This window comes from Balaenoptera borealis, assembly GCF_965194805.1.
Source record: "Balaenoptera borealis genome assembly, chromosome: 6".
NCBI classification, from domain to species: Eukaryota; Metazoa; Chordata; class Mammalia; order Artiodactyla; family Balaenopteridae; genus Balaenoptera; species Balaenoptera borealis.
Genome location: NC_138863.1, coordinates 37,844,223 through 37,858,166, shown reverse-complemented (window position 1 = coordinate 37,858,166; position 13,944 = coordinate 37,844,223). Strand labels below are relative to the sequence as shown.

Sequence of the window (13,944 nt, the reverse complement as noted above, 5' to 3'; positions counted from 1 at the left end):
AGAAAAAGTACTGTAAGTGCATCTAGCAAGTGGCAGGAGAAAAGACCAACCCCAGAAAATGAACTCTGACAGTGGGCAAGGCGCGTGGGAGTTACTTTGTACGTACTATATCTTTTTTTTTTTTTGTACGTACTATATCTTATTAAATTCTCACAACAGTTAGTAGGAGTGTTTTTATCCCCCTTTTAGGAAACTGAGGCTCAATGAGCTCAACTAATTTCCCCAGGTCACACAGCTCTAAGTAGAGGACACAGGATTTAAACCCTTGTCTGTCTGATGCTAAAGTCCATGTGCTTCATATCAGGTCTGGCTGTTTCCATAAAAGATCAACTTGGAAGAAGTTTCCAGTAACCAAAAATACAAATAAATATTTATTGAGCACTTGCTAAGTGCCAAGCACTATGCAAGGTGATATATTTTGGGGTGCTCCAATGAGCTAGATCCTTACTCTTGGTTGCTACTTAAAGAGACCTATTGGAACATGACTCGATAATTTAAAATAATCATCCAAAGTCTTTAGTTGTATTAGTTAAGGTATCACTAGGCTGATTTAATAATAATAGGGTTTATTGAGATCTCATTTTATTTGCTTGTTCATTCCTTCCTCTAACCCCGAGTCATGGTCCCTAACTATTCTGATTTTCATAACCCCCATCCTTCCTAATGCATTTTTCCAGTCTCCTTACTATCTTTGTTCTTTTTTTTTTTTAGCACTAATCTCTTTTATTTTTTAAAAATAAATTTATTTATTTTTGGCTGCGTTGGGTCTTCGTTGCTGTGCGCAGGCTTCCTCTAGTTGCGGGGAGCAGGGACTATTCTTCATTGAGGTGTGCGGGCTTCTCATTGCGGTGGCTTCTCTTGTTGCGGAGCACAGGCTCTAGGTGCGCGGGCTTCAGTAGTTGTGGCTCACGGGCTCTAGAGCGCAGGCTCAGTAGTTGTGGTGCACAGGTTTAGTTGCTCTGCGGCATGTGGGATCCTCCCAGACCAGGGATCGAACCTGTGTCCCGTGCATTAGCAGGTGGATTCTTAACCACTGCACCACCAGGGAAGTCCCAGCACTAATCTCTTTTATTTATTTATTTTTTAAAATAAATAACTTTATTTATTTATTTATTTTGGGCTGCATTGGGTCTTTGTTACTGCACACGGGCTTTCTCTAGTTGTGGCGAGCAGGGGCTACTCTTTGTTGTGGTGTGTGGGCTTGTCATTGCGGTGGCTTCTCTTGTTGCGGAGCATGGGCTCTAGGCGTGTGGGCTTCAGTAGTTGTGGCACGTGGGCTCAGTAGTTGTGGCTCATGGGCTCTAGAGCACAGGCTCAGTAGCTGTGGCGCACAGGCTTAGTTGCTCCGCGGCATGTGGGATCTTCCCGGACCAGGGCTCGAACCTGTGTCCCCTGCATTGGCAGGTGGATTCTTAACCACTGTGCCACCAGGGAAGTCCCAGCACTAATCTCTTTTAAAAAACACTTTCTTTAGAAATAATTTTGGAAAGATTTATTTGTTTTTATGATAGACATGAATGATTACATATCCCATTATAACTAAAAGAAGAAGGTTAGATAAAGATGAAGGATAAGGGGAAGGCATAAATAAATATAGGTCAATATAATTTTCTGAACCAAAGTTTATTTTTCTATACGAATTTTCGAATGTCAGGTTTAGACTGGAGGACATGGTAGGTAGTCTCCAAAATTGGGCTAATGTAATAAATTTGGATAGTAATTGTCAAATGTCATCATAAACCTCCTGATTGGGCTGCTGTAGTACATCTTATTTGGAAAATCCTACTAATTGATCACACAGTGGTTTGTCCATTTCTGATAGTCACAACCCAACAGCAAACATCACATTATAATAGTACCACACAGGATGTTTAAGCTTCTAAATTAAAGCTACAGAGTTGTGTAATGATTAGAATCTATTTTCTTAGGAATAATATCTGTCCTTTTAACTTGCTGTATAAGAAATAAATAAGTAAATAAAATAAAATTCAAAAAAAATAATATCTGTTCTTTTAGCCATTGAACTTGAGAGGCAAAAACATTTCCACCAACTCTGACACAAGGTCAAATTCTTTAGATATCAACATATCATAATATAAAACTTACCTTTAGATGTTTCCCAGCATACAAAAGAATCGATTAAAGACAAGCCTTGTTTATAATAAAATGTAGTTAACTCCAGCCAATCGGCATCAAGTGTACTAACGACAGAGCCTTTTCTTGTTACTTTCATTGACAGGATGCCTTCCTGATAGGTCCAGCAGGTTGATTCATCCTCAAAATCATTGAAGACTGTATACAACTTGTTATCTGAGGATAGGTGTTCAGAAGCAAGAAAAAAGGGGAAAACTATAATTTTATTGAAAAGATTCCTAAAATCTTTTTTTTTTTAAATTAATCATGAGCTATTTCAAGCACACAAACAAGCATAGAGAATAATAAAATTATCCACCACTCAGCTTTATCAAATGTTAACATTGGGCCAGGTTTGCTTCAGATTTTTTTCAAGGAAATGAGAAATGGATGTACTTGAGGCTCAAGATGTATCTCCCCTAATCCTATTCTCCAGAAATAGCTACTGTAATGAATTTGGTGTTTATTATTCTCATGCAAGTTCTTTTATTCTTTTAATACACATTTCTTTACACATAAATGATGTTTTGCAGTTTAAAAACAATGTTTTTCAGTTTAAAAAGTTTTAAAAAAATGGTATTATACTGTATGTATCAATCTATAAGTTGATTTTCTTGTTCAACATTATGCTTTTGAAGTGTATTTAATACATATAGATCTTATTCATTTAGTTTAACTGCTATATAGCATTCCAGTTTACTTTTCTCCTGTTGATGGACATATACATTATTTCTGAATTTTTGTTATTACAAACATTAGTCATTCCTTGGATGCATATGTGAGAGTGACTCTAGAATGCATACTTAGACATGGAACTGCTGGATCATATACTTTACAAGTTAGCAAATTCTTAACTTGGGGGTCTATGGACCCACATTTATGGTTGTGTTTTAGGAAGTCTAACACCACTTGTGTCACAGAGTGTTAGGGGTATGTGTGTTATGTGTGTTTTTCTGGGTGAGTCTCCATGGATTTCACCAGACTCTTCAAGAGATCTTTTGTTGGTCTCCCCCCAGCCCCCATCGCTATCGCTCTCACTCCCACCCCCCAGCACCAAAAGTTAAGAACCAACCACTGCCATAGAAAAGTTATCAAAAAGTATAGGGTTTTAAAATAAATAGATAGCAGAATCTAAAGACTGATAATTAAATTAAGTAGCATACTGGATTTGAAACTTAAAAGACTTGGAACAGACACCTGATCTAATCAAAGTTAGGATGGGAACCAGCAGGAGTTTAAAGGTAGCTGTGGGTGGAATATAGTGGGTAGCTCTCTGGCGACAACTCCAACAGCTCTTACATTCCTAAATTCACATTCCTAAATTTTGCACACTGCAGGAAAAACAGGGTGGTTGTTAGCTAGGGAACTGGTAAAAAAAATGGGAGGGTGTTGGTGGTGGTGAGGTGGTGAGATGATGAGTTGGGAAATGCTCTGGGTCCTTTCTTAAGGAGGCTGTGTTGACCGTGGTCCAATGGGTCTCTGCCATGCACGAATATTGAGCAATCTCACTACAACCCAGAAAGCCGATGCCACCAGTGTGTGTGGCCTTAGCACCAACACTGATCAAAGGATCAGTTAATAGTAGCTAACTTAATAAAGAGTCTATTCTGTGCCAGGCACTGGGCTAAGCACTTTGTAGACATCTCGTGTCTACTTCTCACAACAACACCCTTTCTATTAAAGACACTGAGGCAGTCTGGCTGCAGACTCTTAACTCTAAGGTGTACATAGTCTTTGATTTTCTTTATTAGTGCTTTTTAAAGCGTGCCCGTAAATGTATCAGAAAACTTAGAACAGTCTGAAATACATTAAAAAATACTCTCAACTTCTTGGAAGACTTGCTAGCTGCAAAGAAGAATAAAACTATTGTTTAAAGTTATTTAAGAATGCAGGCACGGGCTTCCCTGGTGGCACATTGGTTAAGAATCTACCTGTCAATATGGGGGACGTGGGGTTTGAGCCCTGGTCCGGGAGGATCCCATGTGCCGCAGAGCAGCTAGGCCCGTGCGCCACAACTACTGAGCCTGTGCTCTAGAGCCCGCAAGCCACAACTACTGAAGCCTGCGTGGCTAGACCCCGTGCTCTGCAACGGGAGAAGCCACTGCAATGAGAGGCCCGCACGTCGCAGCGAGGAGTGGCCCCTTTTCGCCGCAACTGGAGAGGGCTCGCGTGCAGCAACGAAGACCCAATGCAGCCAAAAATAAATTAAAAAAAAAAAAAAAAAAGAATGCAGGCACTATTGTTATATTAATTGTTTCATCATGATGTGCATTTTAATATTCTAACTGGTGATCAAAGAAAGCCAATTAACTTCAAAGGTGAGAAGCACCCATGAAATGGGAAAGGCCAAAACTAAAATTCTCACACACTGTTTATAGGGAGAAACATAAATCAGAACAGCTTTCTTTACAGAATCACTTTTTTGGTATCCATGCACAGCCTCCATTTTACAGAGGAGTTGGTGTATGACTAAATGGGAACCAATTTTCAACACAAAGTTTCGTAATGTGGATGGTGGTGTATGACCATGCTAGGGATAACTGTTTGGAAAACTGCCCTACCTTATTCCAGGTGTAATAATTTAAAAAAATCAAGACAAGTTTATACTAGTTTTTTCATCTTTATACTCATTAGAGATTTAATTTGCCTCATATTTGTTAAAAAACCCTCAAAAACATACTTTTGCTAAATTTAAACTAATATACACCCTATTTCTACCCATCTTGTCTGTTACCTTCTCCCTTTCTTGATTTAGAGAAACTGGGGCTGCCATCTCGCTCCATTTGACACTGTCCGCTTTCATGATGTAGTTCTTCCTCAATTCCACTTTCAGATGATTGCCCACTTAATGTTCCTTCATTCCAAATTTTACAGTTTTCCTCTGAACTGTGTCTCACATGTAGTGCTGATTCTGTATCTCCATCATGGTTGGTTCCATTGCAGAATTTAAGTGGTGGACAGTGCTGTGATATGAATCCAACAAATTTCATTCCTCTTTTAGCACCTCCATTAATCTGAGGTTTAAAAAGACATGGTAGAACAAAACGTAAACTTCATTTGCATTAATTGCTTTATCAATTAACCTTCAGGCTTATTAAGGAAATCCATTAGAAAAGGAGTAAATCGACCAGTAAAGACCCATTCATAAACAAATTAATGACCTCTAATATAGCACCAATCCTAAGACCATGTCACACTATGTTTGTGGTTTCTTCAAACAGAACTGATACACTTTAGAAACTGTGAAAACAAGAATTATATTTTCGGGACTTCCCTGGTGGTCCAGTGGTGAAGACTCTGCACTCCCAATGCAGGTTTGATCCCTGGTTGGGGAACTAAGATCCCACATACTGCAACTAAGCCCGCATGTGCTGCAACTAGAGAAGCCTGCGCTGCAATGAAGAGCCCGCATGCCGCAACCAAGACCCAGCACAGCCAAAATAAATAAATAGACAAACAAACAAATAAGTAAATTAATTACTTAATTTAAAAATTATATTTTCTCCAAGAGGTTACTATTTGGGAAGAACTAATAATTCCATAGCATGATTTTTGCAGCCCTGTTAACAATGGTTTCTCTAGTTGAAGCAAAATTTAAAACTATCCCAAGAAATCCTCAAAAATAACATTACCGACCTCTCCCTATTCCCCAGGGAGGGGGGCAGAGTTCTTGAGGCGCTAGGCTACTGTGTTCCCTCTTTGCCTGGCAAAGAAATAAAGCCATTCTTTCTTTCTCCTCCATAAAAAAAAAAAAAAAAAAAAAAATTACCAAATACATCTTAATAATAAAGAAGAGACATTAATTTAAAAGCAGAAAACATACAGCTTTGTTTGCTTGTGTGTAAAGAAAACTGTTAAAAGACTAATTCTTGACAAATGCGTACATATAATGCGTAAGCCCAAATCAGAAGTTTCTGATTTGCTTATATCTTGGTACTATTATCTCCTTTCTGGGCCAAATACACATGATTAGATTCAGTCCTATCAGTTAAAGACTAGGGTTCAGAAGCACATGAAATAATGCCAGTGAAATAATTTGAGACCCTAAGAGTGGTTATTTTCATGCTCAACACTCTTCTCTTTCTCTGCTTTTGCATCATTTCTTTGTTCTTTTTGTGTCCACGTCTTTCTCCTTTGTTAAGCTGACGATTCTTCTGAGGGCAGGTACTATCTTACTCACTTTTGTGTTGCAATGTTTTGTACCTATAGGTGCTCTATAAGTACTCGTTAAATAAGTTAAAATGAAGAAATAGCAACATCTTTTATACGGCCACTGTTTTAAAGATTTTAAATGTTTTAAATTCACCTGGGAGGCAAAGAAAGAGTTATGATGGAGGTTGCAAGTGCAAACGTCTATAGTCAGAAATAAAATGGAATGAAAAAGGCCAGGAAGAAGCGGGGTGAAACCAGACAGCAATGGAGGCTGCTGTAACTTCGCTGAGACGGACAGAGGGTGTGGGTGTATGGAGCTAGGACAAACACTGCTGGCACAATATCGTTTACTCCTATAAATTAACACATTAAGACTGTGACATTGCAAGAAGCCTTAAAAATAACCATAAATTGTCCTTTATATCAGGTTTCCCGGGAGAGGAGAAGGAGGTGGTGAGGAGGCAGGTGGAAACCGGTAAATTTAATGTCAGTGCTTTCTCTAGGTCTTATTCGTTGATTTGGGTGAAAAATTGCAGAAGACTTTCTCTATTACTAAAAAGTTTTAGTAATGGAAAAACTGGAAAAGCTGGTATCATATAGTGTATTACTGTCTTTTCCGTTTTTTAAGTTGCAAGATTGATGTTTTTCATGTGATTTTTATTTTAAAATCCTGGGGAAAACACTTGTAAATCTAAATTTAAAAAAAGAGCAAACATTGACATAATGTTAAAATGACTTAAAATCTAGCTGTTTAACAGTCAACTCTTTATATAAGGCAGCCGTTCAAAAATAATATTTGGCACTCATCTATTGCTCTTGTTCATAGACGGGGCAATGTTCAAATATTTCACGTGCTATTTTTCCTGAAGCTTTTCTCTTCATAAAATAACCCCATTACTTTAATTGCTGAAATAATAGTACTTTCCTGTTTAAATAGACCTTTGTGTCCAGGAAGTCAAATACAAAACAAATGCTCTCATGATGATCTATTAAGACTAAATTAGCAGTTAGATTTTTGTTTCTGGAGTGGATTTATTCCCAGAAAAAAATTTTTTTTTCCCCAGAATAGTAGTAGTAAATAGTATGTGTACCTTGTTTATAAAAATCTAGTGTCAAAGACTGTTCCTGAAAAACCTTATTGAATGGTGACTTTATATCTAAATGGGAAGTATCATTGGCAGCTCTAACTGGCTAAACACAAACCACAGATAATCTTACACACACGGTCATTTAAAGCTTGGGAAAAACAGAAACAGCGAACAAATTTCAGTTTCTTATTTGACAGGAAATGCCTTAGGTTTTTGGCAGTATTCATTTAAGTAAAAGCTAAGCCTTACACATATGTCAATGCAACTAAAATTAAAAAAAAACACCCAAACTTTCACCATCAAATCCTGTCAATTTAGAATACTTATGAATGTACAACTCTTTTTTTTTGGTTTTAATCAATATACATATAGTGTTCAATTTTTCATTTAAGGTTCAATTAAGTTATATTGAATAGACGTTTTTCTCTCAACAGTTAAGATAGTTGTCATGTTCAATGCCCATAAAATAGTCTATCATATTGATGGACCATTGCTTCCTTCTCAGTTTTCCACTTGTTGAGAATTTGGCCCCTATTCACTGTTGATTAAAATATCTTTGTATAAACATGATTTTTCCCTTTTCAATTAATTTCTTGGAATAGATTCCTAAAGAGGAAATTACTGGGTCACAAAATAAAACAAGATTTATGACTTTTATTGCCAAACTGGTATTCAGAAACACTGTACTAATTTATTACAATGTCAATTGCATTGTATGTGAATGTATATGAATGTTTTCTTAAAGTTCTTTCCAACATTGAATTTAATATTTTCAATTTAATTTCTCAGTTAATACTGGTAAGTTATTACTTCTCAGTTTTTATTTACATTAAAAATTATTAGTTAGGTTGAACCCTTTGCCAAAATGTCTCTTTATTATTTGTGTTTCCTTTCTGTCCATGGATTCTGTCTGTCCATTCAAGACTGAATATAGGGCTTCCCTGGTGGTGCAGTGGTTGAGAATCTGCCTGCCAATGCAGGGGACACGGGTTCGAGCCCTGGTCTGGGAAGATCCCACATGCCGCGGAGCAACTAGGCCCGTGAGCCACAACTACTGAGCCTGAGCGTCTGGAGCCTGTGCTCCACAACAAGAGAGGCCGCGATAGTGAGAGGCCCGTGCACCGCGATGAAGAGTGGCCCCCGCTTGCCGCAACTAGAGAAAGCCCTTGCACAGAAACGAAGACTCAACACAGCCAAAAATAAATTAAAAAAAAAAAAAAAAAGACTGAATATACTTTCATGCGTTTGTATTCATTTCATATGTATTCAGAAAATGAAGCTTCCATAAGACACATTTGCTGCAGATGTCCCCCCGATTCTTTTTTTTACTAGTATATAAATCTTTATATATTCAAACTCAAATTACTCAATCTATTCATAATTAAATATGTCCACGCTTTCATTTTCTTTCAGATTTTTTGCACTTGAAAAAATTACCTCTTTATCTCATGTGAAAAGTGTGGAGTCTATTTACTATAGAACAATTGCTCATTTTCCCAGCAGCACTTACGAAGTAATGGTTGTTCCCCCATTTTATTTCATCAAGTTTGTTATGAAACTTCTTATATATGTAGAAATCTATTTCTGGCATTTCCATTCTGTTTCACTGGCCTGTATTTCTGTTTTTAACTCTACAATTTGGTACCTGTGCTTCAATTTGTTTTAAATTCTGGTAGACTAAGTCACCTATCATTTTCCTGTTCTTTTTAAAGTAGGAAAGGAAATTGATGAAGAAGAAATATGAAATATTTCTCAATATTTCTCAATATCCATGAAAGAAGAAATATTTCTCAATATCCCATGAAAAAATGTATACTTTTAGTACCTTTTCTATCAGTTCTTTTGCTACGTCATTTGTTTGTGTCTCAAAAGTTAGAGGACATTCCTCAATCACAAGCCTTGGGCGTCTTTGTCCACTGGGTGCTGTCGAATGCTTCGTGCTGTAACAGAGAATATGTTTATGGTTGGAAGCCAATTGCTGATTTTCAGCTAATATGCTCATGTGAAAATGAGTGAGAAACTCACAAATAAGTTCAAGGCAATCCTTTTTCTTTGTTATTTCGACCCTAATGGCTGTCTTCTTATGTAAAAATATTGGAAAAACACAATAACTTCTATTAATTTAGATTTCCTTAATTAAAACCTCTATTAATTTAATTTCTAATTTAACATGAAAGAAAAGCTCCACGTCTGTTGTTTTGATAAGTTATGAGAAATGATTTTAGATCACTGTTATACCTCATTATTGTACAAAAGCACAAGTAACAATCCTATTTAAGTGCAGATAAATATTGTCCTGTCTTTTTCCTTTTTCTTTTCTTTTCTGATCTTCACCCCATGATTATTAGCCCTGGCAGGGCACTGCTAAATCTATTTGAAGTAATGCGAAAAGAGAAAAATAATTTATCCATGGTTTGTAAGATTTGTAATTAGGACATAAGTGTTGCTATGGTGTGGTAAATGGCATATTTACTTAGTAATGCTTGAACTAGTAAATATCTGATGAGGTGCCCTGTCATGGTGAAAGCTGCTTGTGTACATGCCCTCTCAGACATGTGTAGGCAGGCAGTTAGTTACTCAGTAGCAGACAGTGTCCCTAAAAAGCACATCTGGGATTTTTTAAAGCCTCTTCTTTTTTTCCCAATTTTCCTGTTTTCTCCCTTTTCCCTTCTCAGCTTAGCCCTTTCATAGTTAAAATCGCTCTAAAGAGAAAACACAGTTTTTACCCTGGTCTTTGAGATGATTTTGATACAGTTGAAGAGTTGTGTAAAAAAAATTTAGTGTGCTAATCAAAGACATTGGTCAGGTTATTTTCATTCTTCATTGGAAGGAGTAACAGTATTTTGAATATTATGAAACATACAAGCTTGGTTGGCAAAAACGTTTGTAGTATTGTTTGGAAAAACAGCTATTAAAAAAGAACCTAAAATGGATGGCTTTCTGGCTTTCCCATCCTATTTTTTGGAAAAAGCTGATAAGAGATCTATCCAGTTTGTGAGAACTTGGCATGTAGGCCTTTTGGCTGTAAAAGTTTTGGAAGTTAAAGATAGTTTCTGTTGCCATTATTAATAAAACAATACAGGACAGTTCAAAAAAATGCTCAGTGAAAGTGGACTTGTTCAGTCAGTTCTTTTAGCCCAGTGATAGGATGTAGCTAATTGATACCCCCTCATCTGCTGAAGTTGCTATACCAGCTTTCAGGTGCTTCTTGAGTCTATTTTCCTTTCCCTTTTTTCATTGACATCCTTACCTAGGACCGGTTTGTCTGCAAGGGGCTAAATCTATGAGAAGTTTTAAGGAAGGAGATTTAAGTTTCCTTCTCCTAATCAAGGTTCAACTGCTGGAAAATGTGCCTTAAGCCAAAACCCCTAATTATCCTTTATTCTCCATCACTTTGTTCAAACTTTTAGCCAAAGAAAACTGTCTCTCTCAACAGCTTCTTAGTATGACAGTTTTCTGGAGCGTCAGGCTTACCTTAATTTCAAGCGCGATAGCACCACCCTGTATAGGTAACTTGCAGGCAGGTGTTTTTGCTGCCCAACAGGTTGTATAACAGGATGAATAGCCCCAACAATATATCCTTTAAGATAGTAGTCTTCCACTTTTGTTACTATATCCAGAATTGAATTTATCTTGATTACTTCTGGGTTTGGCGAAGCTGAAATATCAAATGCAAAGAGAGATTTGCACATTCATAAAGTTGAATTACATATTATTTCTACCTACGTATGATAATACTAATGAATAGGAAACATATCCATATGATTTAATCTCAAATAAAGTTATACTAACAGGTATTATATATTTTCTAATTTAATTTCAGAAAAAGCAAAAGTAATCTTAGCAGCTGGCAGATATATAGTATTACCAATATGTCTTAAAGTAGAAATACAATGCCCTATATATATTTTTCAAATAAGGCAGTTTTATTTTATTTATTTATTTATTTATTTATTTAAAGACACATTTTAATTTTTTTATTATTTTAAAAATATTTTATTTATTTTTGGCTCTGTTGGGTCTTCATTGCTGCACGATGGGCTTTCTCTAGTTGTGGTGAGCAGGGGCTACTCTTCGTTGCAGTGCACAGGTTTCTCATTGCGGTGGCTTCTCTTGCTGTGGAGCACGGGCTCTAGGTGTGTGGGCTTCAGTAGTTGCAGCATGTGGGCTCAGTAGTTGTGGCATGCAGGCTCTAGGGCACGTGGGCTCAGTAGTTGTGGCTCACGGGCTTTGTTGCTCCGCAGCATGTGGGATCTTCCCGGACCAGGGATTGAACCCATGTCCCCTGCATTGGCAGGCGGATTCTTAACCATTGCGCCACCAAGGAAGTCCCTGTCAAGTGCTTTCTTATTTCTAATTACATTTCAAAAACATCGTGTTTTAAGTTTCTCTGGGAAACTAAAAATATGGTTTCTTATGGCACTTATATAAATACTTGAGTAAAGAAATTGAAAAAGTAAAGGCAACCAGAAGTTCTTCTTAATAAGTAAAAATTCTAAATACACAGGAAATTTAAACGCAAAATTGATATGCAGTTGAAACATTCCTTTGAAGCAGGGCAAATCTGTAGAAACTATAGAATAGTACAATCTGTGTAGTTTTTAGTAAAAGGAAAAGGGTGTGTTATATGGGAAAATGAATGTTCTAGCAGTATTAATTTTAAAAACAACTTCATTTTCTGTGACAATATTTCTCATTTTCTGGAAAACAACCAAGACTTAATAACTAGAAATGGAGCTGCAGTTTGGCTATCTCTTGAATAACAAAACATATGAAATGAACTCCAGGTAGGGGCAGTGCTGGCTGTTGGCCTTCTGTCAGTGTGGTCAGTGCTGTCCAGCAAATAGCTGCTGTTAATTGCCCAAACACAGGAAGTAGGTTAAGAAGCAGACAAGGAAGAAGGGTCAGAGGAAATCCCTACCTCCTCTTACATTAATATCCACGTGATGGAACAGAAATCCACCACTTGGATTCACGTGGGTTCATGCCAACTTCTCAAGTGAAAATAAAGCACTCAAAGAAAAGTTATATAAACCAGCATGAATCCATTTACTCAAATTTTCATCCTCTTTTGGATTTAAACTAATCTACAATATAGTTTCATAATTATGAATAGGAATGAAAACAAAGAGACTGATCCTGGGTTTGGAAGAAACAGCTGGATTTCATTGCAAAATGACCCAGTTCTGCACGGTTGTGTGGCAATCACTCCGTGATTCATTTGGTCTTACTTTTTTAGTATTTTAACTATCAACCCTGATTTCCAAACAAAGGAACTAAAAAACTATAAACTAGAATAAACTGTTAAGACTAAGGAATGAAACATAGCCTAAACTTATTTTTAGAACTATATACTAATCCTACAAAAATTTAAAGAAAATTTCCATCTTTTATTGAATCTCACTGCTTATTGTAGAAAATGGAAATGCTTAGCATGATACAAAAGAACCTTCATAGTCTGGCCTCTGTCTACTTATTCAGCTTTCACTCTTGTCATCCTTTTTCTTGTACATCTCGCTTTGGCAGGACTGAACCACAGGAGTTCCTGAGCCTGGCACACTGTTTCATGTTGCCAGAACTTCGTTTCCTTTCCTGCTCCCCAAGTTGAGTTAATCATTCCTTCCTCTGTGCTGTGCATTCTACTAGTTCCCTTATCAATCTGTATTAATAGATACTTGTTTATGTGTTTGTCTCTGCTGTTAGACTGAGAATTCCTTAAGGGCATAAAACCAGAATCACTTACCATAAGTAGAAAATTACATAAGAATAAATACAACAAAAAGAAAATACTTACCAAATTCTAGCTGGATACTGTTATCTGCCAAGGACTGAGCCACAGCCCCACTCTCTCTTTGTTGAAAGGGAGAATTAGCCATTAGAGAGGTGTTAAAGACATAGTAACTCCAAACTGATTGGAAGGCTTAAAAAGAACTGAAAAGGGCACAGCTTTCTGACTATGAGATTCAATGTTATTAGTTCTGTGTTTGTGTGTACAACTTAAAAGCATCTCAGGTCTAGTGCTAAGTCTTTTGGTAGAGGCTTGGAACCCCTACTGGGATAGAAGTAGCAAGGACACAGTGATGGCAGCAAGGGGTACAGATGACATCAGAGGGAATAAAATGAATTATAAAACTAGATAAAAGAACTGTAAAAACTTTACAGCCTGAGGTCTCTTAAAGGACTTTCTACACTTCATTGGTCCGATTGATAGTGATAATGAAATCATTCCCTCCGTTCTGTTCTATTGTTTCTTTGTTGTAAAACAAAGGTAGAATTTTGTAACACGTTAAATAGAATCACAAGAAGATAGTTATAACAGAAGGACATTGGTGCTTAAAGAGGTTCCTGTTCAGGTAGAGAATGTATTTCTAAGGAACACCTTGTTCTCTGGTGATGTCAGAGAAATTTTGTGTCAGTGGAACAAATCCAGCTTTTCTAGTCTAATCTACATCCTCTTGCACTCTCAATAAAGTAAGGTTATTGTCTTGAGTTCAATGCAAAAGAAATGTTAATGCCTGAAACACACAAAGACACACACACACAGAAGTTTTGAGAGGAATTACAAACTGAG

General features: G+C 36.9%; 1 protein-coding gene across 1 annotated transcript in view; it reads right to left on the bottom strand.

Moving 5' to 3' along the window:
• RFTN2 (raftlin family member 2) overlaps nt 1-13,944 on the bottom strand; it is a 73,164-nt gene that overhangs the window by 43,671 nt on the left and 15,549 nt on the right. The window contains exons 2-5 of the mRNA XM_082397377.1: nt 10,848-11,031; nt 9,199-9,313; nt 4,868-5,147; nt 2,107-2,310 (exon numbers count right to left, since the gene is read on the bottom strand). Coding sequence (XP_082253503.1) covers nt 2,107-2,310; nt 4,868-5,147; nt 9,199-9,313; nt 10,848-11,031 — 783 coding nt within the window. The remainder of the gene's footprint in view (nt 1-2,106; nt 2,311-4,867; nt 5,148-9,198; nt 9,314-10,847; nt 11,032-13,944) is intronic.